Source organism: Carlito syrichta, unplaced genomic scaffold (assembly GCF_000164805.1).
Source record: "Carlito syrichta isolate Samal-C Ts95f unplaced genomic scaffold, Tarsius_syrichta-2.0.1 Scaffold297556, whole genome shotgun sequence".
Lineage (NCBI taxonomy): Eukaryota > Metazoa > Chordata > Mammalia > Primates > Tarsiidae > Carlito > Carlito syrichta.
Window position 1 is genome coordinate 316,971 of NW_007241652.1, and position 26,535 is coordinate 343,505.

The window sequence follows — 26,535 nt, forward strand, 5'->3', positions numbered from 1 at the left end:
GGTCAAGAAGGCCCAACAGCAGCAGAGGCCGTATACCCTCTGGAGGATCTGTGTCCCCAACACCTGCCTGAGACCACCCATTCTTCCTCAAAGACTGAGAGAGGGACAGCAGCAGAGGCTTCCACAGAGCTGGGGTGCAGCAACCAGTGAGCAGTGGACAGCCACTCTGGGGAGGCAGAGTGCCTGTGGCGGGAAGGCCCCTGGGGAGAGGTTCAGGTCTCCAGGGTTCTTGTTCCTTTGACAATACTAACGTGAACCTGTGGCTAAAATGAGCCTCCCCTGATAAAGCTGAGGCCTCAATGCAGCCAGCCCTGCCTTTAATAATAACAGCAGGTTAGAGCCAGCCCTTCCCTTGGGCCTGGTTCAACTCCCACCTCCCCCAGGGAGGCCTCCTGGCCTCTGTCGGAAGCTTGGGAGCTACATCCCCAGGTCCCCAAAACTCCTCTGATGTTCATCTCATGGGCATCCCTAGCTTTGCCATTCACTTTCCATGTGCATTTTTTTCTATCAAACCTAATTTAATTTGGTACAAAGTCCTTCCACCACCAAGACTAAATGTGATTTCTGTTCTGCCCAATACCAGCCAGTGGGAAGGAGCCTGAGCCATCAATGCCAGGCCATTTGCCACTCTGATGGGGACACTGAGACTGGAGAAGGGAGGTAAGGCCACCCTGCCAGCTGGCGGCTGAGGCTGGCCAGGAACCCAGGGCTTCCAGCTGTTCAACTGCGTGAAGAGTCAGGAAAAGGAAGCCGAATCTACTCTTAGGCCCCGAAATGGACCTGCACAGAGAGGAACTGGATTCCAGATGCTCTTTGTTCCCCATTCATTTCCAGTCCCCAGCCCTGTCCCTCCCAGGCTGCCCATCAAGGCTGCCTGACCCCATGCCCTTTGTTCAACTGGGTGAGGAGGGAAGGGAAGAAAAGGGAGGTTCATAGGTTGAGCGGATCTTAAGAGAGGGCCCTGTGGCCTGGCGGTTTCCCTGAGGGGAAATAAGGGTCACGGTGGGAGTGGGAGAGGCAATTCAGTGGCCACAGACTGGGCTGCAGGAATGGGCCTTCAGGGGTGACACTGCAGTCCATGGTGGCCCAGGAAGTACCGGCTGCATGAAGGAGGGGGTCCCTGAGGATGAGGTGGTCAAGAATCAAGAGCCTGAGTCATGGACAAGTTATCCCTGTGAAGAACTCGTCATCCGGGGGGTGCCAGGTCTGGGTGGAGGGAGGCCTGGGAAGCCAGGCCGAAGCCCCAACAAACAAGGGGTAGAGGTCAGTGGGGGACAGCAGCAAGGAGCAGAGAGAGGACCGAGCCGGGTGTTGGGAGCCACAGAGGAAGGGAGATTTCTCACAAGCAGATGATGGTGCAGAGCGTTGTATGTGGCTGGAAGCCAGGAGGGGTCCTGTCCGCCTCTGGGCCTGAGTAAGCACAGAGCCCCCAGAGGAGGCCAAAGGGCGGGAGTCCTGGGACAGAATGCTCAGTCCAATGAAGGCGGGAGGGCAGTGGAGGGAGCTCTCAGAAGAAGCTGGGGCACAGTGTTCTGTGTGTGGAGTGGCAGTTCAAGAGAGCACAGTGGAGGGTTCAGTGGTAGAGACGTGAGAGCTGAGATCAGAGGTAAGGAGTCATAGTCATTCTGGGGGTGAGGCAGGAGGCTCCCTAGCGAAATGACGACCCCTGGAAGGAGTTTCTTCCAAGCCTCAAGATCTAATGGAATTTCCCGTCATTCCATTCGGCCTTCCTCACTTCACTCTCCCCCTTACTCTCCTTTTTCTGGAAGCAGGCACCATCCAGTTTCAGGGGTTCCTTTTATGTTTTGCTGGCGCACCTCCTTGAGTAACTTTTAAACTAGGTGCGAGAGGCTCTTCCTTTCAGAGCCACTGAGCACACCCAAAAATGTCACTGCCACTTTCTCTGCAACCGTGTACCAGCTTCCCTATCCTGGGAGAACTGGGATGAGAATGAGATCGGGTGTGTTCAGGATGGTATGGCCCGTAGACTGGGAGGACTAGGAGTCTTTGGGTGAGAATACTTCCCTGGACACACTTTCTGGTACTGAGTCAGGGAGGTGGTGGGTGTGAGCCAGACCCTCGGGCTCTTCTAAGTGGAAGTGTTTTTCCTCCCACCCCCTCCCCATCACTGTGGAGATGGGTTTGTTCATGCTCCATTAGACTTCTCTATTGGATCTCAACATTGACCAGGGTCCTCTTCCAAAGGTTGCCCAGCTCGTACAGAGAACGGGATCAAACTCAGATGGGGCAGAGCCAGGGACACAACTGTCCCAGGTATTGGGATTACAGTTCTCTAAGGACTATCCCCTGCTTGCTCCATGGGAAGTAGGACTTCTCTGGGGCTCCTTTGGTGACAGCCATGCTCACCCCTGGTGCATAGGGCTACTGGGTCCTCTGCTTGATTTTTCCACCATCCTATCACACCTGCTTCCTGTCTTCCTAGAACTGACCCTAATGTCTGGCTGCTGATTGCCTTTCTTGTTTCCCAGAACTGTTATATCCTTCACACACCCACACCCACACTTGAGCACATCTTTTCTTTTTTTTCTTTTTGAGTTGAGGTCTCACTCTGACACACATGCTGGGGTACAGTGACACTATCACAGCTCACTGCAATCTCGACCTCCTGGTCTCAGGCAGTCCTCCCCCCTCAGTCTCCCAGGTAGCTGGGACAACAGGTATGTGCCACCACACCCAGCTAATTTTTTTTTTTTTTTTTTGTAGAGACAAGGTCTCACTATGTTGCCCAGGCTGGTCTCGAATTCCTGGACTCAAGCAATCCTTCCACCTTGGCCTCCCAAAATGCTGGGATTACAGGCATGAGCCACCACACCCAGCCAGAGTACATCTTTTCTGTCATTTGAGAGGGACATTGGCAGAGAGGGGTACAGCATGTGGGCCCAGGCTGCCCCTTGGGCACACCGCCTCTCTCTTCTGAACAGCCCTCACACAGTCCAGTTGGAACATTCAGATGGAATTTTTCAAGCACTCCCTGTTCTGGGCTGTCCCCTTTGAAGGTTTCTCACGTCCTTGCTTTGCAGCGTTGCTAGGGAAGGCCATGCATTATTTAGGACTATTTTCCTGTGCATTACTCCTCTGTGCACACGAAGTAACTTGATAGCTCTCTAGCCCAGGGAAAAATGAGGGCCCCACCTGGGCTGTGGGGACCATCTGTGCCGATGACGCTAGTTGGCGCAGAGTTCCTCTGAAGATGCTGCTTGTGTCCCAGCTGTCGTCACAACCCTTTTTGCTGGGGAAACAGTGAAGCTTGTCAACAGAAAACTCTCCAGTTCCAAATGCTTTCTAGATGTGAACCGAGGTCTCTGTTGGCCATGACAGGGCCAGTCGGTACAGGGATGCCGTGTTTTAGAAGTAGCGTTACTGAAGGTAATGATATACCTGACCTCTTGTGTAATTAACTAAGTGGATTGACACCTGACAGGCACAGCCCCAGAGGGTGGAGGAGTCAAGTCACTGGGGGAAGAGGCGACACTTGATGTGAGTCCTGAAAGAAAGAGGCATGTTTCCTGGCAAGTGTTTTAGGGAAGCGAGCAGCATTAGGGGAGGCTCAGAGGCATGAAAGCAATTCTCTGCTGGGCATGGTGGCTCAAGCCTGTAATCCCAGCACTTTGGGAGACCGAGGCAAGAGGATGGCCTGAGCTCAGGGTTCGAGACCAGCCAGGGCAACTTGGTGAAACTTCATCTCTACAATAAATAAAAAAATAGGCAGGGCGTGCTAGTGCATGCCTGTAGTGCCAGCTATTTGGAAGGCCGAGGTGTAAGGATCACCTGAGCCCAGCAGGTCGAGGCTGCAGTTGCCGTGAGTGTGCCACTGCACTCCAGCCTGGACAACAGCGTGAGACTCCAACTCAAAAAAAACAAGAAAAGAAAGCAATTCTCTGAATCTTTAGACACCAAAGCTATTGTCTGTGGATAAGTGATGAGCGCAATGTCTCTGACAACAGAGTGTGTGCTTGCATGTGTGTTTCCTCCTTATTCCTTTTCCTGAAAACAAACAAACAGTGCCCAGGTCTGCTTGAGTGCAGATTTCAGGGCTGTCACTCAAACCCTCCCCTATCTGCTGACATTGTCTAAAATCACCACAAGGGTTTTCACCTCCTGACCTTAAAATGTGGATCTTTTTTTCAAAATACAAGTGCAGGGCTGGGGGTAGGGTAGTGACTCGCATCTTGACCTCTCCCCACTGAAGGCAGAGAAGACTTCGGAAGGCCCAGGGAAGCTGCTGAAGCCACCAATCCCTGTGCCAAGATCTCCACCCATTTCCATCACAGACAGAGATCGTCAAAGCCAGATGGCTAATATCCCCATTTTCTTGACAGCAAAACAGAGTCCCTGGGAAGTCCTGTGCTCCCCAGGGTCATGCAGGAGGTTAGTGATGGAGAATTAAGGAAAATTCAGGCCACTGGAGAACTTTTGAAATGACTGCCTGGAGATATTTTTAGCACAGGACCAGACACCCAGCCCTGGCTCCAATAAATCTTCATCAAGAGCAGAACATTGTTGTCAATTAGGATGATGTACTGAGGCATTCTTAGAACCACAATAAGTAAATTAGTTTAAATATAGTTTACAATAAGTAAACTATATTTAAAGGTACCTCTTAGGTTGATGGCCCCAAAATAAAACATCCTTTAGAGAGAACACCTTCAAGACAAGGGGCATATCTGTCATCCCATCGTCGCAACGGCCCAGGGATGGAGATGTTGCTATCCCCATTTTACAGGCAGGAAAAATGAGGTTCTGAGATGAGCCAGCTGTCTGTGGCCCACTGGTAATGGGAACAGTAGCTAGGGTTGCAAGCCAGCCCCTTCCCCTCACTTTGCCCTGTTAGGACAGGCAGGCAGACGCTTGGCTTGTGTTATATCCCACCAGGGAGTTGAGATTCTCCATCAGTGATTTGATTTTTTTCAATGTAACTTGCTTTTGAAGAATAACATACATGTAGAAAGCACAGTGTGCTGCTTGATGATGTTTACAAACAGAGCACACTGGTATAACCAGAACTCAAATCCAGGAGCAGAACAATACCTCATCGGACCGCATTTGGACACTCACTGCTGCCCCAAGGTCGCCACTGCCCTGACTTCATCACCCTGCTTTTAAACTCTCTATGGAAGAAGTGACATAAAATGTACTTTTCTTTCACTCAAAATTATATTAAGGGCTTCCTCCGTGTTCTTATGTGTAAAGTGGTTCCTTCATTCTCATGGTTGATTGGTATTCTGCTATATGAAAGTACACAATTTACTTTTACGTTCCACTCTTGATGGGTAGCAGAATCGTTGCTTCCGGTTTGGTGCCATCACAAGGAATGCTTTTTAGAGCGTTGGTATATGCGCTCTTTACATGTGTCTGCCTTTCTGTTGGGTGTTCACCCAGGAAATTCAGCTTTAGTCGATGTGCCCACTTTTCCAAAATGGCCGGGCCAGTTCACACTCCCACTCGAAGCTGTAATCCCAGCACTGTGAGAGGCTGGGGCGAGAGGATTGCAAGCGTTCTGCTTGCTCCACGTCCTCACCGGCACTTGACACTGTCTTTGTCATTTCAGCCGTTCTGGTTGGCATGTAGTGAAGTCATATTATGGTGATTTATGCTTTCCTGATGATTCGTGAAGCTGAGCACTTTTTCATATGTTTATGGGCCATTTGGATACTCATCTTCATGGACAACTGTTCTTTTTCAATTGTATCATTAACTGAAAAATATTTCTGAGAATAGCTCCCTTGCTGGAAAATTCTGCTCCCCATTTCTGTTTTGCTTCCTGTCTGGGGGATGGTTTCCAGTGTCGGCATCTGGCAGTTCTAATAAAGTTCCCCAAGCCTGGGGGTGGGGAGTGAGAAAGGAGAATCCAGGAATAGGACCAGTCAACATGGGGCCTCCTCAGAATTCTTACAGTTCCACAGTGGGACAAGAGCTCAACCTGTGCACTCTGGGATCATCCAGGTTTCCTCAGAAGTTAGGGGAGGTGATGTATATTTCACATTTAGAGCTAGCCACGTGCTCTGAACTCCAGCCCCCTTTTCCTTCTCCCTTTGGAGTTTAGGCTCTAGATTGATTTCAGTGACTGCAGAGAGAAGAAGACAGATGACATTGTTTCCTTCTCCTCTCTGGTCCCTATTGGGCAGGGAGCACACAGGGAGTTGGGTTTGCTGTCAAGTCTTAGCATTTTGGGCATTGAGGACCCACTGTGTGCCTGGAGCATTAAATCAGTTAAGAAATCTCTTAAGGTCTGGCAACGACTGGCTCAGTTTTCTTCATGCAAGGTGGGGGTAGGGAGCAGGAGAGCTGGGGACAAGGGTGTTGCTGGGTGAGAGACAGGGATGCCCTGGGAGGGAGGTCAAATGTTGGCTTGGGCACAGTGATTGGCAGACTGGAGGCGAGTGATCAGCCTTCTGGGCCTGGAAAATAGGGCATGGCCGGGCCTATATATTTTTCTACCCTGGACATTTCATATAAATAAAAGTATGCAATTTAAAAAATAATAAATGAGAAAATTTTAAGAGAGGAGGCAGGGTACAGTGGCACACTCCTGTAATCCCAGCACTTTTGGAGGTTAAGGCAAGAGGATTGCTTGAGCCTAGGAGTTGGAGACCAGCCTAGGTAACATCCCAAGACCTCCTCTCTAAAAAAAAAATCAAAAACTTAGCTGGGCACGGTGGCACGCACCTGCAGTCCCAGCTACTCAGGAGACTGAGGCGGGAAGATCGCCTGGACTCAGGAGGTCAAGGCTACAGTGAGCCATGATCGTCCCACTGCACTGCAGCCTGGATGACAGAGTGAGACCCTGACTCAAAAAATATAAATAAAAAGAGAGGACACAGAGGTGAGTGTGTTTGAAGCACTGACGCTCCTTGCAGATAGCCTCGAGACCGCGCCTCACATAAGGAGAGCTGGATGCACTCGTGTGCACGGCTTCTGGCGCATGCGCCCAGGCCCGCTTCAGCCTCGATGGCTCTCTTTAACTCTGCAGCTCCAGCCAATGAAAATTCCTGTAAAGCACACTCTAGGCCACATTCCCACCCCTCGCGACAATATTCCTACCACAACTCTTGTGCTGATGTTTACCATCTAATAGTTTCATTGCATCTCAGTACATTATAGAATGCTTTAAGAGTATCATTTAGGCCGGGCTTGGTAGCTCAGCCTGTAATCTCAGCACTTTAGGAGGCCAAAGTGAGTGGACTGCCTGAGCCTGCGGGTTCGAGCCCAGCCTGGGCAAATTGGCAAGACCGAGTCTCTACAATAAATTAAAAATATTATCCAGGTATGGTAGTGCGTGCCTATAGTTCTGGCTGCATGGAAGGCTGAGGCGGAAAGATCGCTGGAGCCCAGCAGGTCAAGCTGTGGTGGCTGTGAGTGTGCCACTGCACTCCAGCCTGGGCGATAGCGTAAGACTCCTAAGTTGGGAAAAAAAAAAAAAAAAGAATAGCATTTATTGTGTTACCAAAAAGCACTAAGGCACAGATTGAGGCCACCAGCATGTGCCATCCAACTAATGCCCGCTGATCAGCACTGTTCCTCTCCCCCTAAACCTCCCAGCCTGTCCTATTTCGTGCCTCTGTGCCTTTGACTGTTCCCTTTGCCTAGGACGTCCTCCCCACCCTCGTGCCTTCAATACTCCTATGCACTCTTCAAAATCCCATTCAGATGCCCTCTCTTTAAAGCTTTCAAGTAGCCCCTCTCTACAGAAGCTGCCCAGTGTCTGTCCCTGTGCATTTAGGAATTATTGCATATACAGCATCCTATTTAAATTATTCATCTATTTAAAATTCCAAACCATGAGCCCTCCCCCGCACCCCCCCCCAACTGTTTCTGGCGCTGGCTTAGGTATCTCAGTATTCCCAGGCCAATCAGAGGGCCTGGAGGAGAAAAAGAGCTTACTAAGGATGTCTGTAGTAAACCAGGTTAAACTTGGCTTAACTGGTCCTATGTCCAGAGGTTCTGTTGCTTATGGATTTTTCCAGAACTGGGTGAAAATGCATCCCTCTGCTGACCATTAAAAAAAAAAAGCCACAGGGGAAGTTTGAGGGTTCAGAGGCATTTCAAACAGCCTCTCTAGCTCTAACCTGTGTGTAAGGGGAAGTCCTGGTAAGAGGAAGCCCCTCTGCAGACCACCCAAGGCCAGTGGCTCTCAAACTTTTTCAGAGATACAAGGTCTTGCTATGTTGCCCAGGCTGCTCTTGAACTCCTGGGCTCAAGCGATCCTCCTATCTCAGCCTCCCAAAGTGCTGGATTATAGGCGTGAGCCACCATGCCTGGCCCAGCTGTCGAACATTTTTTATCATGACCCACAGTGAGAAGTACTTTTATGCTGAGACACACTAAACACCCACATCAGAGACAAAGCTTTCCTAAAGTAACGTTTACCCTTACTACGGGCATTTCTCCCATTTTCTCTTTCCATTATAAAACAAGATATTGCTGGTCACCACCCACTGAATGGATTTCATGACTCTCGTCTCACAGATGCAGCCCTTAACCATCTCCCCCTTCCTCTCATTGCAGCCGAACCCCTGCCCCTCATGGACCTTTGCCGGCGATCCGTCCGCTCCGCCCTGGGCCGCCAGCGCCTGCAGGACATCGGCTCCCTGCCCCTGCCTCAGTCTCTCAAGAACTATCTGCAGTACCAGTGAGCTCGGCCTGATGGACAGCAGGGCAGCAAGGACACGCCCCAGGGGGGGCCGGGCCGCCTGTCACTCACAGTCGCGTGGCACATTGGAGAAGCATCACCCCTCACCCTGGCTCTGGACATTTAGTTCCCAAAAGGCCAGGGCACAGTACGAACTTTGGAAACAAAAGGTCTGTGGCCAGTGCTATTTGCTGTCCCCAACACTGCCCTCTCAAGTCATACACTTTCTCGGGAGCCGTGGGGGGAGCCTGGAGCCCGAAGCCAGCACCTGGTGGCAATCCTGCCCGCCGACCAGGACCCCGGGGCCACCCGTATTGATCAGAGAGCCTGATTCCTCATTCAAGGGGATGAATAAAACATTTGGGCAGGAGACTTGCTATCATGTGCCCCGTGGCAGGCAGGGCCAGGGGAAAATTGGCCGGCGTGGGCAGAAAATTGCCTCTGAATAATGAATGAAGAAGGCAGCTTGATGCTGTGCCCCTCTGGCCCCCTCCCCTGCCAGGGCAGCAGGACCAGTCGCGTTTTAGGATTTGGTGCCACTATGAGAGACTGTTCCCGGGATGCCCACCCGCAGAACTGGCAGATGGGCAGAGCAGTGTTGAGATGCCTCTGCTTACCTCGGTGAGCGTTGTTGACTCCCTCCTTTTCCCGTGCCCTCCTTCCTGGCCACTGGCACATGGCTCTTGGAGGCTCCAAACACCTTTCTTCGGGGACAAGGAGTCTGACAGATTCACCCCAGGGAGAGGAGTATCATTATTTTCGGTAGCATTCGCATCTTAAAAGAGGAGTGTAGGGAGGACAGTGCTTAGTCCAAAGGTGCTAATGGGGAAGCCAGGGGGCATTGTGACACCCAAGTCTGATGGCATCCTGGGCTGGGGAGCCTTCCCAGAGCATCCAGAGTCTCTGGGCAATATTCATTCAGGGGGCAGCATGGCTGTCACAAAGCTTTATTTGAGCGAATTATTTTTTCACTTTAGGAAACTTCTACGAGTTTGTTTCCTGTTTCAAATGTGTGTGTGATGTGCTGTTTATTTATCAGCTTGGGGCCCGTGGGGGCAGCCTTGTAACTGGAAGGGTGGATGCCGGAGACATTCCCAGCCTGCCCAGGCCTGGTTCTCCCACGGGAATGATGCCGCTTCCGCCACCACCACCATGGCCGCCACCGTTGGGCATCTCTTGTGGGTTTCAGATGCCCTCTGCCCAGACTCATTTTTAACTGGAAGTTGTCACAGTAGTGGGATGCCAGAGCCCCAGACGGCACTGCCCCTCCCCGCCGCCCCCACTTTAATGTGAATTTGACCGATGAATGAGGAGCATTTCTAATAAAGTTTGTTAATTGAGTCCTTCAGCTGCATATGAAATCCTCTTTGGGGAGGCCGGGAGGGCTGCCCCCATCAAGCTGGCTGATCTGTCCTCAGACTCGGGGAGGCCAGGTCTGGGAACCTCTCCCCAGGCATTTCTTGCTTCTTCTGTCTTGTGTCCCTGCTTGAGCTCAAACCCAGGCTATGATGGAAATGCCTGCCCTGGAAGAGAGAGTGTGCCCAGGGCCTGGAGCTGCACAAAGTTGTCCTTAATGGTAGAATAGCAGCTCAGACTCCTGATTCCAGGGCCGTGCTGCCCAAGGGGTGGCTCTGGAAAGAGGCCTGGGGTCAGGCAGGACAAACTCTACAGGACACCAGTTTCTAGGTGGACCTGGCGGTGGGGCTGGATGTGGCTATGGTGAATGCATGCTGTCACCAAGGAGCAGCACAAAATTGCTGAAGGGTGAACGTGTGGGAAGGCCGGGGTCAGGGCTGATGGTGGTTCAGGAGTCGAAATCAGGGCAGGATCGAGGTCAGGACTGACACAGCGTTCACTCGGCCATATCAGCCACCGGCACGAACCATGCCAACCCTCGGGGACCCAGATCGATGCCTGTCCTCTCCAGATACGTTCAGAGTGCTTCATCGTAAAGTGAAAAGGAGCTCACAAAGGAGGGTGGAGGAGGATAGAATATGAAGGGAGCCTTCCTGGAGGAAGAAGCACTCTCCAGACCTGCTATCTGGAGAAGACAACCTTCCTGAGAATGGCCCAAAAGAACCACACTTGGCACCTGCCTCCGGGTACAGTGTTCCTCCCATTCTGACCTCAGGTTTTGACTCAGCCGCAGGCAGATTTCAGCAGTTAGGATGCAGGAGGTCTGGGTTTGAGTCCCAGCTTCATTACATGCGCTGTGACCTTTGGGAAGTCACTTCCTCCTGGGCTCACTCTGGGGGTTGGACCAGATAGCCAGTGACTGGGGACCCTTCCTCCCCAACTCATGGGGGTCCCAGTCTCAGCACCAGCCTGCCAGCAAGGAGGCATCTGTCTTGTCTCTGCCTCGTGTATGCAGGTTCCCTCATCCCAGCAATGCCCTTCTGGTCCTTACTTCACCCTCTCCGGGATCTGGCTTAGAGTGGCCTCCTCCAGGAAGCCCTCCTTAACCACTCCACTCATCTCTGCCTGCTCTGAGCAGTCAGATCCCCACCTAAGGATGCCTCTGCCGGCACCCAGGACTCTTCCCAAGCACTTGGACTGGGGCTCCTGTCTACCCAGTGGTCTCATCCGCCTGGCAGACTGCACCTCAGGAGGGCAGGGCCTGTGCCTGCTTCGTGCCTCACAGCCATGGACCAAACACATGGACTCAGCAAAGGCTTGCAAAGGTGGAGGGTGGGTGGCAGTGCCCTCCTGTACTGGAATGCCCATGGGAGCCTTTCCCTGGGATGCCTGGGAGCCTCATGACCCACCCCCCTACACCAGGTCCATCATGACCAGCCTCCTCCCATGCTTGGCACATGCTCTGAGGTTTGGCCTCTCACAATGGCACTTGATAGAACAGTCCTGGTAATCACTTTCTAATTGTCTAAGCACAGAGCATATGGTGGGCATGGTCCCCCGCAGAACCCATCCCCACCGGGCACCCTGGCTCATTCTTTACCCATCTGACATTCCCGCTTTCTGGATAAGGCCATCCTGATTCCCTCGCTTTCCTCCTCTGTCACCTGCACTAGCAGCTGGCTCCTCTGTGGGCCACCACTCACCAGAAAACAAAGATTTCATCACCTCATGGTATCACAGCAGATGTGGCAGCAGGTAGCAAGCAACTCAGCTGCAGGGCGATTGATTTGTGCCAGGGCAGCTGTCCCCATTCCCCAGGGCATCAGTCCCAGCCACAGCCTCTGAACAGGAGGCACATGTGTGCCCAGGAAGACGGACAGGGGACCACACGACATTACTCTTCCAGTCTCTGCAAAGAGTGGAAATGCCCAGTTTTAGTCCAAAACACAAGAAATGGGTCCACTCTCCCCTCTAGTTCTGGGTGCTTGGATCTCATTCCAACCTGAAGTTGTGTTTCGTTGTCCTGCTTTGTGTATGTTTTAATAAAATTGAGCCCAACAAAGAAAAATCAAGTACTTTAACAGAGGAATCCAGATTTCAGACTTCTCTTGAGAAATAGAGAAATGTGGTAAAAGCTAGGCCCACATTCCTTCATGGTGAGGTTGGCTGAAGCTGAGGAGTGACAGCCCCTTGAGATGAGGCCCGTGTTCTGGGGTCCACCCTGGGTTCAACCCTCCCACCACAACATCAGGCCGTCTCACTGCCGCCCCCGTTGGCTTTACCTCCCAGGGTCTGGCCAAGGCCTCTGACTGGACTGTTAGTATCATGCACATCAGTGGGTAATGAATACACACACACATACACACTCGGCCGAGGGAGGGCTCAAGAGAGGAGAGGCTGCTAGTTTTGCACTTGACTTTGAAGTTTCTCACAGCCTCAGCCACCAATGTTTACAGACACGCAGAAACCTCACTCAGACACCAGAGATAACCTCTTTGTCCCTGGTTAGATGGTGAACTCCTAGAGGATAAGGAAAAACATTCGCAGACACTGTTTTTAATGAACTGGATGATGTGATTAGACAGCCTGGCTGCACATTAGAATCCCCAAGGAACTTTGTCAAAAGTCCCAGTGCCCAGGTCCTTCCCCAGACCCATTAAATCAGGGCCTCTGGGGGTAGGGCTGGGCCATAGCGTTTTGTAAAGCTCCCCAGGTGATTCTTCTATACAGCCAGGGCTGAGAACCCCTGGATAAGGTGCTTAATGAAGCCGTCTACATGAAGAAGTGGCTGAGTTCCTGAGAACACACATCCTAGATCAGAGAACATCGCTCCTGCCTGCCCAGCGTTCCCAGAGCAAGGAGGGTGCTGGGTAGCAGGCATCCCCAGTGTGGTCAAGTCCAAAGCCAGGGAGCCCTTCCCAGTCTTCCTTTCCAGCAAAATTGAGCTGGTTGCCCTTGAGAATGGGGGAAGAGGAGTGGAGACGACCAGCCCCTCCTGCCTTGATGCTGCACAATCTTGACATTTATTCCAGCCCACCCACTCCCTGATCTGTGAGCCCCACGGTGTGTAGAGAACTTCCCAGATGGCACTGTCATGATCAATCACAACCACTCTAGGGCTGGGCGTGGTGGCTCATGCACGCCTGTAATCCTAGCACTTAGGGAGGCCATGACAGGAGGGTTGCTTGAGCATGGGAGTTTGACACCAGCCTGGGCAACATAATGGGATCTCATCTCTACAAAAAAATTTAAAAAATTAACTGGGCATGGTGATGTGCGCCTGTAGTCCCAGCTCCTCAGGAGACTGAGACAGAAAGATCACCTGAGCCCAGGAGGTCGAGGCTGCAGTGAGCTGAGATCGTGCCCCTGCACACCAGCCTGGGCAATGGAGTGAGACCCCACTCAAAAAAAAAAAAAGACTGGATGCGGTGACTCAAGACTATAATCCCAGCACTTTGGGAGGCCAAGGTGAGAGGATTGCCTGAGCCTGTGGGGTCAAGACCAACCCAGGCAATATGGTGAGACCTCGTCTCTACAATAAATCAAAAAATTAGCCGGGCATGGTAGCGCGTGCCTGTAGTTCCGGCTACTTGGAAGGCTTAGGCAGAAGGATTACCTGAGCCCAGCAGGTCAAGGCCGCGGTGGCCGGGAGTGTGCCACTGCACTCCAGCCTGGGTGACAGAGTGAGACTCCAATGCAAAATAAGAAGAATCACTCTAGAATAATGAGTAAAGAGCAGACTGGAAGTGGTTTGATCTTGAATGTACTATTTTGAACAGAAAAATTTGAGATCATGAGACCTGGCTATAAGAATGGTTGGTGCTATGTATTTCCAAACTCTGCTTCCTAAAGCCAGATAACACATTTGACCAATAATAATGAGGTCACCCTCCACTTCTCTGATGGGTTTTGGAATAAAGTGAGACAGTGACAAGTCAAGCCTTGTTTGGTGGCAGTGTACCCCCTGCTTTGCCTATCCAACAAGCAGGACTCTTGTCCTAGGAGGAGTCTTGGTGTTGGTAGAAGGCCCAGTCCAGTTAGCCCAAGTAGGGGCAGCAGAGTAAGTTATTTCTGTTTCTTGCAATCGGCACGAGAAGCCTCCGTGGCACTATCCCTGTGCCTAGGGATTTTCCATCCAAGGGAAATGATAGCTGATAATTTGCTGCACGGGGAAGACACTGAAGAAAAGAGTCGCCATTCAGTCATCACTTTGATTCATCAAATGGCTCTGCAACCAAGCTCCGTGCCAGGCCCAAGGGCACTCCTGCTGCCCAAGGGCACCCACACACCTCAGGGAAACAGAAGGGCAGTGACGCCCGAGCCACCAGGCCAGAGGAGAGAAGGTAGCAGAAGCCAATGCAGGAGGTGTGAAGAGTCAAAAGTGTAGGGGCAACATTGAGGAGTCCCCGGTGACAGAGGACAAGCTGTATGGAGCAAGGGACAGTGATGAAGGGTGGGGCTTTGCAAATCACACTCAGGAACAAGGGCTGGGGATGTGTCTTAGTAAGTTCGGGCTGCTTTGACAAAGTGCCACAGACTGAGCAGCTTAGAAGCAGCAGAAATGGAAATATTCCTCACAGTTCTGGAGGCTGTAGGTCCAAGATCAGGGGGCCAGCACGGCTAAGTTCTGGCAAGGGTCCTCTTCTGGGCTGCTAACTGCTCGTGTCTTCACACGGCAGAGGGCAAGAGAGCTCTTCGGGGTCTCTTCTATTTTTGTTTATTTGTGTATTTATTTATTTATCTCACTCTGTCGCCCAGGCAGTGGCACGATCATGGCTCACTGCAGCCTTATTTTCCTCCTGGGCTCAGGAGATCTTTCTGCCTCAGCTTCCCAAGTAGCTAGGACTACAGGCATGTGCCACCATGCCTGGCTAATTTTTTATTTTTTGTAGAGACGAGGTCTCACTGTGTAGCCCAGGCTAGTGTCGAATTCCTGGGTTCAAGGAATCCTCTCATTTCGGCCTCCCAAAGTGCTGGGGTTACGGGCATGATCCACGGGACCCAGCCTAGGGTCTCTTTTATAGGGGAACTAATCGTGTTCATGGGGCTCCACCCTCATGACCTAACTAGGTCTCACTCCCTAATACCATCATGCTGGGGGTTGGGACTTCAACATATGGCTTTTGGAGGGCCACAAACATTCAGTCTGTAATAGCACAGGTCAGAGTTATAGGAGGAAATTGCTATCACCCTGAAACTGTAGACTAGGCCGGGCTCAGTGTCTCAGCCTGTAATCCCAGCACTTTGGGAGGCCAAGGCAAGTGGATTGCCTAAGCCCGTGGGTTCGAGACCAGTCCAGGCAACTTGGCGAGACCTCGTCTCTACAATAAATAAAGAAAGAAAGAATTAGCCGGGTGTGGTACTGCTAATTAGCCTATAGTTCCAGCTACTTGGAAGGCTGAAGTGGAAGGATCCCCGAGCCCAGCAGGTCAACACTGGTGTGGCCGTGAGTGGGTCACTGCACTCCAGCCTGGGCAACGGAGTGAGACCCCAACTCAAAACAAAAACAAAACCAAATCTGTAGACTGAAGAGAGTTTCAAGACAAAGGGACCATTACAGAGGTGTGGGCCGACTTCAGGGAAACCAGCAGCTGAGGGTAAAGAACCCTGGCCTAGAAACACCAGGAAGGGAAAATCGTTACTATCCCTTGACTCAAAGGGCCAAGTAAAGGCAACAGTAGCCACAGAGGACTTGCGGAAGCCACAGAGGACTTGAAGCAGGAATGATGAGGTCCAGTTTGTGGTTTTGCACCACCTTCCAGGAGGGCCTACGGGTAGGGGCTTAGCAAGAGGACAGGAGTAGAGGTGGGGAAATTGAGGAGAAAGTTGTTGGTGCTGGGCAACCCCCCTTGGGTCTCCTTCCGCTCTAGGAACTTTTCTGTCTTCTCAATAAATACTGCTTTAAAAAAAAACCGTTGGTGCCACAAAGAGAAAGAGGACCCACAGAGGGGCTGAAAAAGAGCTGGTACAAATGGGTCGAGTCCACTGGGGCTTCGTGACTTGGTGCAGGAGTTCATTAGGCCAGGAAAGGTGTGAGGACACCGGCAAATCATTCACTCACTGTTTCCCACCACTCCTTATCCTCTAGCAGGGAGGAGAGGGAGAGGGCAGATGGCAGGGTTGCCACAGTGAGGTGCTTGTAAATGTTTAACAGCCAGCTCCCTGGGGGTACATAAAAAATGCTGTTTCGTAGTGTTTTCTCTTTTCCATGATGTCAATACTTACACCACAGCCAATTTCAAGCTCCAGCGTAATGCCACTGAATGCAGCTTGGGAAGAGATGACCAGTTGCCAACCACCCTATGGTGTTTCTATCGTGCAGATACAGTAGATGCAAATTATCTGAAAAGAAAAGATAACAGCAAAATGTAGTAAAATAATTAAAAAGTGATGAGTTTTTAACATAATTTAGCTAACTGTAAGCTTATATAATGTAATTTGAAGTAACGACTGTAATCAATAATCAGCTTGAAGGATTTCTCACATTTTTGTTTTCATTTATTTTGTTTAGCTAGGAGCGGACTTGAAACTCAAGATTTCTAAAGTTTTTTGTTTTTGTTTTTGAGTAGGAGTCTCACTCTGTCGCCCAGACTGGAGTGAAGTGGCACGCTCATGGCCACCGCAGCCTCGTCCTGCTGGGCTCAGGTGATCCTTCCATGTCAGCCTTTCAAGTAGCTGGAACCACAGGCGTGTACCACCATGATCTGCTAAATTTTTAATTTATTGTAGAGACAGGGCCTAGACTGGTCTCAAACCCCTGGACTCAGGCAATCCTCTTGCCTCCGCCTCCCAAAGCACTGGGATTACAGGCATGGGCCACCGCTGCCCGGTAATTTCTAAAGTTTTAGCCATCAGCTTTTGCAAGCCAGTATGAGCCAACTCCAGGAAACCACTAGGCTGCTGGGATCGAGCAGAATTACCCAGGCTAATTCGGATCTTGTTTGGGCACCCGACTAGGCTTGAGCACATTTTGCTTGGCCTAACATTAAAGGTCCCTTTCCTGAAATGCTTCTTGATAAGTGACAAAGACAAGCTGGCTTACAGTAGATGGAAGTCAGGGAAGCCAGGCCTCAATGAAACCCTGTACAGAGCCTGACCCACCTACAGTCAGGAGACTACATAACTATCCACACACAACATGACCAGAGATGCTACTCCAAAACAGAAGGGCAAAATCTTAAAATGTTAGCAAATCCAATTTCGGGGTATATGAACAGGTTCATCATGACCAAAGTGGATTTATTTTGTGAGTACAAGATTGTTTTAACAAACAAAAAGTGATACAATTTATCATATTATCCAAATAGAAGGGGAGAAAACATTATCATTCCAATAGATGTAGAAAAACAATTTGCAAAAATTCAACACCTGTTTATGATTTTTTAAAAATGTTCATTAATCTAGGAAGAGATAAACACTTTAACCTAGTAAATGATATTTATGAACCACCTACAGCTAATATCATATTTAATGATAAATTACTGAATGCTTTCCTTTCGAGATGAAGAGCAAGAAATGTGCATTATCGCTACTTCTACACAAGATTGTCCTGGAAATCCTAGGCCGTTTAATAAGACAAATACAAGACATTAAAAAGTATACACACTGGAAGGAAAGAAATAAAACCATTATTGACAAATGACATCGTTGTATACATAGGAAAGAATCTATAGGAAATTATGAGACTTAATAGGGGAATTTAGAAAGGTCACTGGATACAAGGTCAGTATTTTGAAGCTGTATTTCGATTTATTAGCAACACAAAATTAGAAAATGAAATTTAAAGAATGTCATCTATAGTAACAAAAATAGAAAAATCTACTGTAAGATGTACAAGACCTCTACATGGAAAATTATAACACATTGTCAAGAGACATTGAGAAACTAAAGAAATGGAAAGATATACCATGTCAGTTTGATGATTCAATATTATTATTATTATTGAGTAGGAGTCTCACTTTGTCACCCAGGCTGGAGTGTAGTGGCACGCTCCCAACCACTGCAGCCTCGACCTACTGGGCACTGGCGATCCTTCCACCTCAGCCTTCCAAGTAGCCAGAACTACAGGTGCACGCTACTGTGCCCAGCTAATTTTTTGATTTATTGTAGAGACGAGGTCTCACCACATTGCCCAGGCTGGTCTCGAACCCACAGACTCAGACAGTCCTCTCACTCGGCCTCCCAAAGTGCTGGGATATAGGCTTGAGCCACCATGCCTGATAGATTCAAGATTATTAAAATGTCAATTCTCTCTCTCCAAAATAATCTATAGAGCCAATGCAATAACAGCAAACTGTTTTTGAGTTTTGTTGCAGAAGCTGACAAGTTGATTCTAAATTCATTTGGAAATGCTTAGGACCTAAAATAGCTGTAACAATCTTAGGAAAGAAAAATAAAATAGGAGACTTACATTACCAGACACTGAAGCTACTATAAAGATACAATAATCGCTATGGTTTGGAGGTGTCCCCCAAAGTTTGTGTTGGAAATTTAATTCCCAGTGCAACACTGTGGAACCTCTAAGAGGTGATTAGGTCATACAGGCTCTGCCCTCATAAGTGAATTAATGCCATTATCACGGGAGTGGGTTAGTTATCATAGGAGTGGATTCCTGATTTTTAAAAAAATGTTTGGCCCCCTTCTTCTATGTGTGTGTATGTGCTCTCTTACCCTTCTGCTTCCTGCCATGGAATGACACACCAAGAATGCCTTCTCCAGATGTCAGCACCTTGACCTTGGACATCCCATCTTCCAGGACTGTAAGAAATAAATCTCTGCTCTTTATAAGTTACCCAGTCTCAGGTATCCTATTACAGCCAAACAAAACAAACTAAGACAAAAGATAGTTTGATATTGGTGTAAATATAAAAACAAACAGACCAATGAATAGAGTAGAATCCAGAAACTGACCCACACTTCAATGATCAATGAATTGTTACTGCAATCCAGTGGGGGAAAAGATGGTCTTTTCAATAAATGATACTGGATCAATTGCATGATCATATTTTTTAAAAACATGAATCTTCACTCCCACCACACATCATAGACAAAAATTAAATTGAAAGTGATTATAAACCTAAACATGAAAGGCAAAATACCAGCAACAAAAACACTCCTAGAAGAACACGTAGGAAAAATCTTCAGGTTCTTAGAGTAAGCAGGGCTTTCTTAAACAGAACACAAAATGCAGTAACCATAAATTTAAAAATTAATATATTGAACTTCACTAAAATTAATAACTCCTCTTCATCAAGAATCTCATTAAGAGGGTGAAAAGGCAAGACACAGTCTGAGAGAAGATAATTGCAATATACATGACTGCCCAAGGGTGGCATTACTATTCCTAACAGTCTCCAATTAGAAACAACCCAAATGCAATCAATAGTAGAAGAGAACAATTTATAAATTACATAGTCTCAGGTATTCTGTTACAGCACGTTCCAGGAGAATATTCATATAATGGAATATTATGTAATAATTTTTTTAAAAAATAAATGAACTTCTGCTACACATAGCATAGCTGAATCTCATGGCAATGCTGGATAAAAGAAGTTAGACAGGAAAGAATACCAAACTCCACTTAGGTGAATTTAAAACCAGGCAAAAGTTGTCTGTGATTGTAGAAGTCAGAATAATGTTACTTGGTGGAGGGTAGGTGTTATTGATCTGGAAATGAGCATGGAGCTTACAAGGGTCCTAAGAAAGTTCCACATTTTTATCTGGGTGATGATTACATGATTACATACATATGCAAAGATTTATCAAACTGTATACTTAGGATTCATATATTTTGCTTATGCATAGTACAGTATACCTAAATTTATTTTAAAAGGAGGGAGGGAGCAGTATCCCTAAACTTCTGTTTATAAAAAGTTACTTCCTTCTCACTAGAAATGCTCTGGATTCAGTGCACTGTTTCCCTTGTAACTGGTACAGTTACCGCATCTGAGCAGGGATACAGTTCCACAGCAGAAAAAAAGAAGAGGGCTGAGAGATATGAAGGTTCTGAAGAACAAGGAATACCATTGTCTAATGAAAACACCTTCTGAGAGCTGACGTCTTAGAAGTATTCTCAGGAGTGCAATATCGGCTCGGTGACGTCCCGGATCAAGTGGCCCTCTATAAATCAACTGCGGGTGCCCTCATGAGCCCGACTGCACATAGGCCATAGGTTCTAGAATTGTAAATTTTCATCTAAAATGCACCTTCTTTTCCTGGATAATGGTCATGTTACACAACAGCCTCTAGGATTGTCACAGAAAGCCAAATAAGATATCACTGCCCACTAGCTACAGAAAATCAACCTCCTCCTCCCCCTTCCTTTCCCTCTCCTTCTTCTTTTTGTAAACAGAGAAGATTAGCCTTTTCTTTTTCTTTTTCTTAAAAAAATCTCTTGGCAGGTAAATTGCTTCTCCTTTCTCAATGTGTAGGCAGTTTTATATTCCTCATCAAACACTCCAAAATTCTCAGAGGAAGTTCCCAGGACCCACTTTGAATTATTAGAAATTAAAAACAGGGACTGAAAATAAACCTTTCCTTGTAGAAATACAAACACATATTTTCAGATGAAATGGCATGATATTTGGGGCTGGGGCAGGGGTGTGGATAAGGATATGTAGATGAAACAGGACTGGCAATGAGGTGAAAATTGTTAACGGCTGGCTTACAGGAGCATCAATTATATTATACTGTTTGTTCAATTCCTATTTTTAGAAATTGTTCATGATTAAAAAAACTGAATTCACTGCAGTGAATTGATTTGCAAGGATGAACATGTCTGATCATATCAGTTCATAACTAAGGAGATTCTGACCGTTGAAGTCAGCTTACCATTTCTCATCATCTTGGAAAATGAAAAATTCCAAACTGATCACCAAGTCACTAATTATTTTCTGCCATCAACATGCTCTTCACTAACTGGTGTCCAAGCTTGGAGTTTAGTAGTTTGTTCGTTTCATTTTGATTGCTAAAGAGCATGTTGGTTCTGATGCATGCATATTTTTTATCTGAGTTCTTTTTTTTTTTTTTTTTTTTTTGAGTTGGAGTCTCACTCTGTTGCCCAGACTGGAGTGCAGTGGCTGCTCCCGGCCACCGCAGCCTCGACCTGCTGGGCTCCGGCGATCCTTCCGCCTCAGCCTTCCAAGTTGCCAGAATTACAGGCATGTGCTACCATGCCCGGCTGATTTTTTGATTTATTGTAGAGATGAGGTCTTGCTGCCCAGGCGGGTCTCGAACCCGCGGGCTCAAGCAATCCACTCACCTCAGCTTCCCAAAGGCGCGGGATTATCGGCTGAGCCACCGAGCCCGGCTTATCTGAGTTCTTGTAGATAGATAACTCAGCATAGTGAAGACTCATCCTTTTTTTTTTTTTTTTAATGTGTAGTAATAGTTCATGCCTTTTTATTGCTATGTAGCATCCCATTGGGTGGATACACCACAATTTGTTTACCCATTCACTATTAGTGGCCTTTTGGATTGTTCCTGGTTTGGACCAATTACAAATAAGGTGGCTACAAACATTCATGTAGGAACATTTACCTTCTTTTCTCTTGGGTAAATACCTAGGAGTGGCATGCTTGATCCTATGGTAGGTATATGTTAAATTTTTTGTTTGTTTGTGATGGGGTTTTTCTATGTTGCCCAGGCTGGTCTTGAACTCCTGTGCTCAAGTGATCCTTCCACCTCAGCCTCCTAGGTAGCTGGGCCTACAGGCATGCACCATTGTGCCTGGCTTATGTGTTTAACTTTTTAAGAAACTACCAAACTATTTTCCAAAGGTGTGTCATTTTACATACATACATAGAGCATGAATGTTCTAGTTCCTTCACATTCTTGTCAACATTTGATATGATCAGCCTTTGTAGTTTAGTATGAAGTGGTATTTCACTGAGTTTTTAATTTGCAGATCCCTAATAATTAATGATGTGGAGCATCTTTTCACATGTTTATTTACCATCTATATTGCCTTTTTGCTGAAATATCTGTTTAAATATTTTGCCCATTTTAATTGTGTTAAGTCAAGTTTTGAGAGTTCTTTACATATTCTTGGTATACACCTTTTATAAGATACATGCTTTATTTTCCCCCAGTGCATGACTTGTCTGTTCTGTCTTTTCATTCTCTTAACAGTGTCTTTCAAGACCAGAAGTTTTTTTTTTAAAAAAAACTTTGATAAAGTGCAAATTGTTTATTTGTTCTTTTATAAACTATGCTTTTGATGCTTTATTAAAGAAATCTTTGCCTTATCTGTGATTCCAAAGATGTTCATCTATATTTTCTTCCAGAAGTTTTGTAGTTTTAGGTTTTACCTTTAGATCTTAGTTCCACTTCAAGTTAATTTTTGTGACTTTTACCCTAAAGAAAATGATCAAAGTTATTTTATTAAGTGTATAAATCCAAATGTTTCAGCACTATTTATTGAAAAGATTATCCTTTCCCACTCAATTGTCTTTACATCTTTGCAGAATATTAGTGGTCCCTATATTTATGGGCTTTTTCTGAGCTCTATATTCTATTCCATTGACCTATTTGTCTATCCTGATACCGGTTCTGTGCTGTCTTGACTACTGTAGCTTTAGAATCAGTCTTGAAATCAGGTAGTATTAGTCCTACAACTTGGTTCTTCTTTATGAAAACCATTATTCTGAGTCCTTTGCATTTCCATATAAACTTTAGAATCTGCTTGTCAATTTCTCCCCAAAACAAAACTTACTTGGATTTCAATAGAAATTGCATCAAAATTGTAGATCTGTTAGGGAAGAATCGATAGCTTAACATTATTGAGTCTTCTAATTTATAAAAAAAAAAAAAAGTATATCTCTTCATTTATTTAGGTCATCTTAATTTTTCTCAAAAGTGTTTAGCAGTTTTAGTGGACAAATCTTGCCCTTTTTTTGACAGATTCACCCCTAAGTATTTAATATTAGTTGATGCCATTGTAAATTTTAAACAATGTTCTACTTTGGAGCACTGGTTGTTAAGATATAGAAATACAATTAATTTTGTAGATAGATCTTGTATCCTGCAATATTGTTACACTCACTTATTAGTCTTTTTTGTCTACTTATTATATCAATTATTATAGATTTGTCTACTTCTTCTTGAAGATGTATCAGTTTTTTTTTCATATATTTTGTATTTCTGTTATTGGATGCATACATGTTTAGAATTCTTATGTTCCTTTATAAAATGATCCTCTTTATCCCTGGTAATTGTCACTGCTCTCTAATAGTCTTTATTTGATATTAATATAGTCACCTAGCCTTCTTTTATTATTACTAATAGACTTAATTTTTAAACCAGTTTTTGGTTTCCTTTTTATTCATGTTAGCATAGTTTATTTTTTCCATTAAAAATCATATATGTCTTAATATTTAAAGCGATATTTTTCTTATAGGCAGCATAAGATTGAGTCTTACTTTTTTATTCAGTTGACTATCTCTGGGTCTTTTAATTGACATTTCATATCATTTACCTTTAGTGTGATTATTGAAATGGCTGAATTTAAGTCTATCTTCTTGCAATTTGTTTTGCTATTTGTCTCATCTGTTCTTATTACCTTTTTCTTTTTTTTCTCTTTTTCAGCCTCCTTTTGGATGAACTGAGTGTTTTTTAATACTTCCTTTTAACTCCTTTGTTGGCTTACAAGCTATACATTTTTGTTTTGTTATTTACTGCTTGCTTTAAGGTTTATATATTTTTAACTTATCAGATATACCTTCAAGAGATATTTTACCACTTCCCATATAGTATAAGAACCTTACAATAATATGCTTTCATTTGACACAAAGGCTAAGGCCTTTGTAATTTTGTTGTCATATATTTTACTTATACATATATTATAAAGCCCACAAACCATTGTGGATTTTTTTTGTTTTTCTAAAGAGTTAAGTACTTTTTCAATGAGATTGAAATAAGACAAAAATTTATATGTATTTACCCTTGTAGTTAACATTTCCAGTTCTTTTTATTGTATAAGTCTATATTTCCATTTGATGCCATTCTCCTTCTGCCTGAAGGACTTCCTTTAATACTTTTTGTAGTTTAAGTCTCATGGTAATTAATTCTTGCAGTTTTTGTATGTCAAAAGAAATCTTTGTTTTTGCCTCTATTTTAAAAAGATATTTTCAGAGGTAAATAATTTTAGATTCTTTTTCACAAAAAGATTTGTGGGTCACACTGTCTTCGTGCTTCCATTATTTCCAAATAATGGAAATAAATAATAAAACCTATTATTGTATATATCTTTGTTTTTCTTTATATAGCATGTCTTTTTTTCTTTTGACTGCCTTTAAAATTTTGTCTTCATTAATAGTTTTGAGCAATATGATTATCAAGTGTTTTTTTTTTCTTGTTTCTTGTATTTAGAGTTTGGCCATTTTCTTTTCATATATTTTTTCTCTCTTCCTCTCCCTTCAGGGGCCACAACTACACATGTATTCGGTGGACTAAAATCATCATATGATTCACTAATGTTCTTCTCATTTTCATAAATCATCTTTCTCTTTGTTTTCATTTTGGATAATTTCTATCATTATGCTTTCAAGTTCACTAATATTATTTTTTCTATGTCTACTCCCATCCAATTACTCTCATCTCAGACATTGTATTCTTCACCTCTAGAAATTCCATTTGGGAGGTATTAAAATTTGCTCTGGGATGCAGTTAATTGGAAAAAAGCTTGGTCCTTTGGATTTTTCTTATAATATTTGTTAGGCAGTAACAGAACAACATTTATTCTAAGGTTAACCATTTCCCCATTACTGAGACAAGACCTTTCTGAGTAACCTATTCAGTGCTTCTAAATTATGAGATATTTTAGTCTTGCTGTGGAAACAGGAACTGTTATCACCCCTGTGTGAGTACTGCATACTGTTCCCCCTTATCTTGAGTGGCTCTTTCCTAAGTCTCAGGTAGTTCCTTCAAATGCATGTGCTGATCAACACTTTGATGAATACAAGCATACTTTGCTTCATTGTACTTCACTTTATTGTGAAGTTAAAAGGGCTACTCCAGTATCTATTGCATGTTTCTGGGTTTTGGGTTTTTTGGTTTTTCCAAATTGAAGGTTTGTGGCAATCTTGCATGGAACAAATCCAAGGGGGTCATTTTTCCAACAGCATGTGCTCACTTCCTGTCTCTGTGTCACATTTTGGTAATTTTTGCAATATTTCAAATTTTTTCATTATTATGGTATCTGTTATGGTGATATGTAACCAGTGCTCTTTGATGTTACAATTGTATTAGTTTGGAGGCATCACAAACTGTATCCACATAAGACAGTGAACTTCATCACTGTGTGTTCTAACTGTTCCATCAATCAACTGTCCCCATCTTTCTCCCTCTCTTCAGGCCTCCTTATTCCCTGAGACACAACAATATTGAAATTGGGCCAATTAACACGTGAGAGGAAGAGTCAAACAATTCTCTCTTTAAATCAAAAGCTAGAAATAATTAAGCTTAGTGAGGAAGGCATGCAGAAAGACAAGATAGGCCAAAAGCTAGGACTCTTGTGCCAAATAAGTAGCCAAGTTGTGAATACAAAGGAAAAGTTCTTGAATAAAGTTAAGAGTGCTACTCCAGTAAACACATAAATGATAAGAAAGCAAAACAGTCTTGTTGTTGATTACAGAAGATTTTAGTAGCCTGGATAGAAGATCAAACAACTACAAGATTCCCTTAGGCCAAAGCCTAATCCAGAGCAAGGCCTTAACTGTGAAGGCTGAGAAGAAAAGAAAGTTGCACAAGAAAAGTTGGAAGCTAACAGAGGATGGTCCATGAGGTTAAAAGAAAGACACCCTCTCCAGAACATAAAAGGGCAAGGTGAAGTAGCAAGTGCTGATTAAAAGCTGCAGCAAGTTATCCAGAAGATCTAGCAAGATCACTGATGAAGGTGGCTACCCTACACAACAGAGTTTCAGTGTAGACAAAATTGCCTTCAACTGGAAGAAGATGTCATCTAGGACTTTCATAGCTAGAGGAAAGTCAATACCTGGCTTCAAAGCTTCATAAGACAGTCGACTTTCTTGTTAGGGGCTAATGAAGCTGATGACTCTAAGTTGAAGTCAGTGCTCATTTGTCATTCTAAGAATCCCAGGGCCCTCGAGAATTGTGCTAAATCTATTCTTCTTGTGCTCTATAAATGGAGCAACAAAGCATGAATGACAGCACACCTGTTTATAGCATGGTTTATTGAATATGTTAAGCCCACTGTTGAAACCTAGTGTACAGGAAAAAAAAAAGATTCCTTTCAAAATATTACTACTCATTGACAATGCACCTGGTCATCCAAGAGTCCTGATGGGGCTGTACATGGAAATTAACGTTACTTTCATGCCTGCTAACACAACATTCATGCTGCAGCCCTTTTCAAAGAGTAACGTTGACTTTCAAGTCTTATTATTTAAGAAATACATTTCACAGTCAGGCTCGGTGGCTCAGCCTGTAATCCCGCGCCTTGGGAGGCTGAGGTGAGTGGATTGCCTGAGCCCATGGGTTCGAGACCCACCTGGGCAACTTGGTGAGACCTC

General features: G+C 45.6%; 1 protein-coding gene and 1 long non-coding RNA gene across 2 annotated transcripts in view; one reads left to right on the forward strand and one right to left on the reverse strand.

Moving 5' to 3' along the window:
- SPSB4 (splA/ryanodine receptor domain and SOCS box containing 4) overlaps window positions 1-8,726 on the forward strand; it is an 85,647-nt gene extending 76,921 nt beyond the window's left edge. Inside the window, exon 3 of the mRNA XM_008054674.2 lies at window positions 8,527-8,726. Coding sequence (XP_008052865.1) covers window positions 8,527-8,654 — 128 coding nt within the window. The 3' untranslated portion in view covers window positions 8,655-8,726. The remainder of the gene's footprint in view (window positions 1-8,526) is intronic.
- A 565-nt stretch (window positions 8,727-9,291) lies between these two features.
- Window positions 9,292-16,298, reverse strand: LOC110595359. The gene is made up of 3 exons (XR_002481784.1): window positions 16,232-16,298; window positions 11,710-11,915; window positions 9,292-9,425 (listed from the first exon to the last, which is right to left on the reverse strand). It is a non-coding gene; the product is annotated as an uncharacterized LOC110595359 (long non-coding RNA).
- Window positions 16,299-26,535: the final 10,237 nt, after the last annotated feature.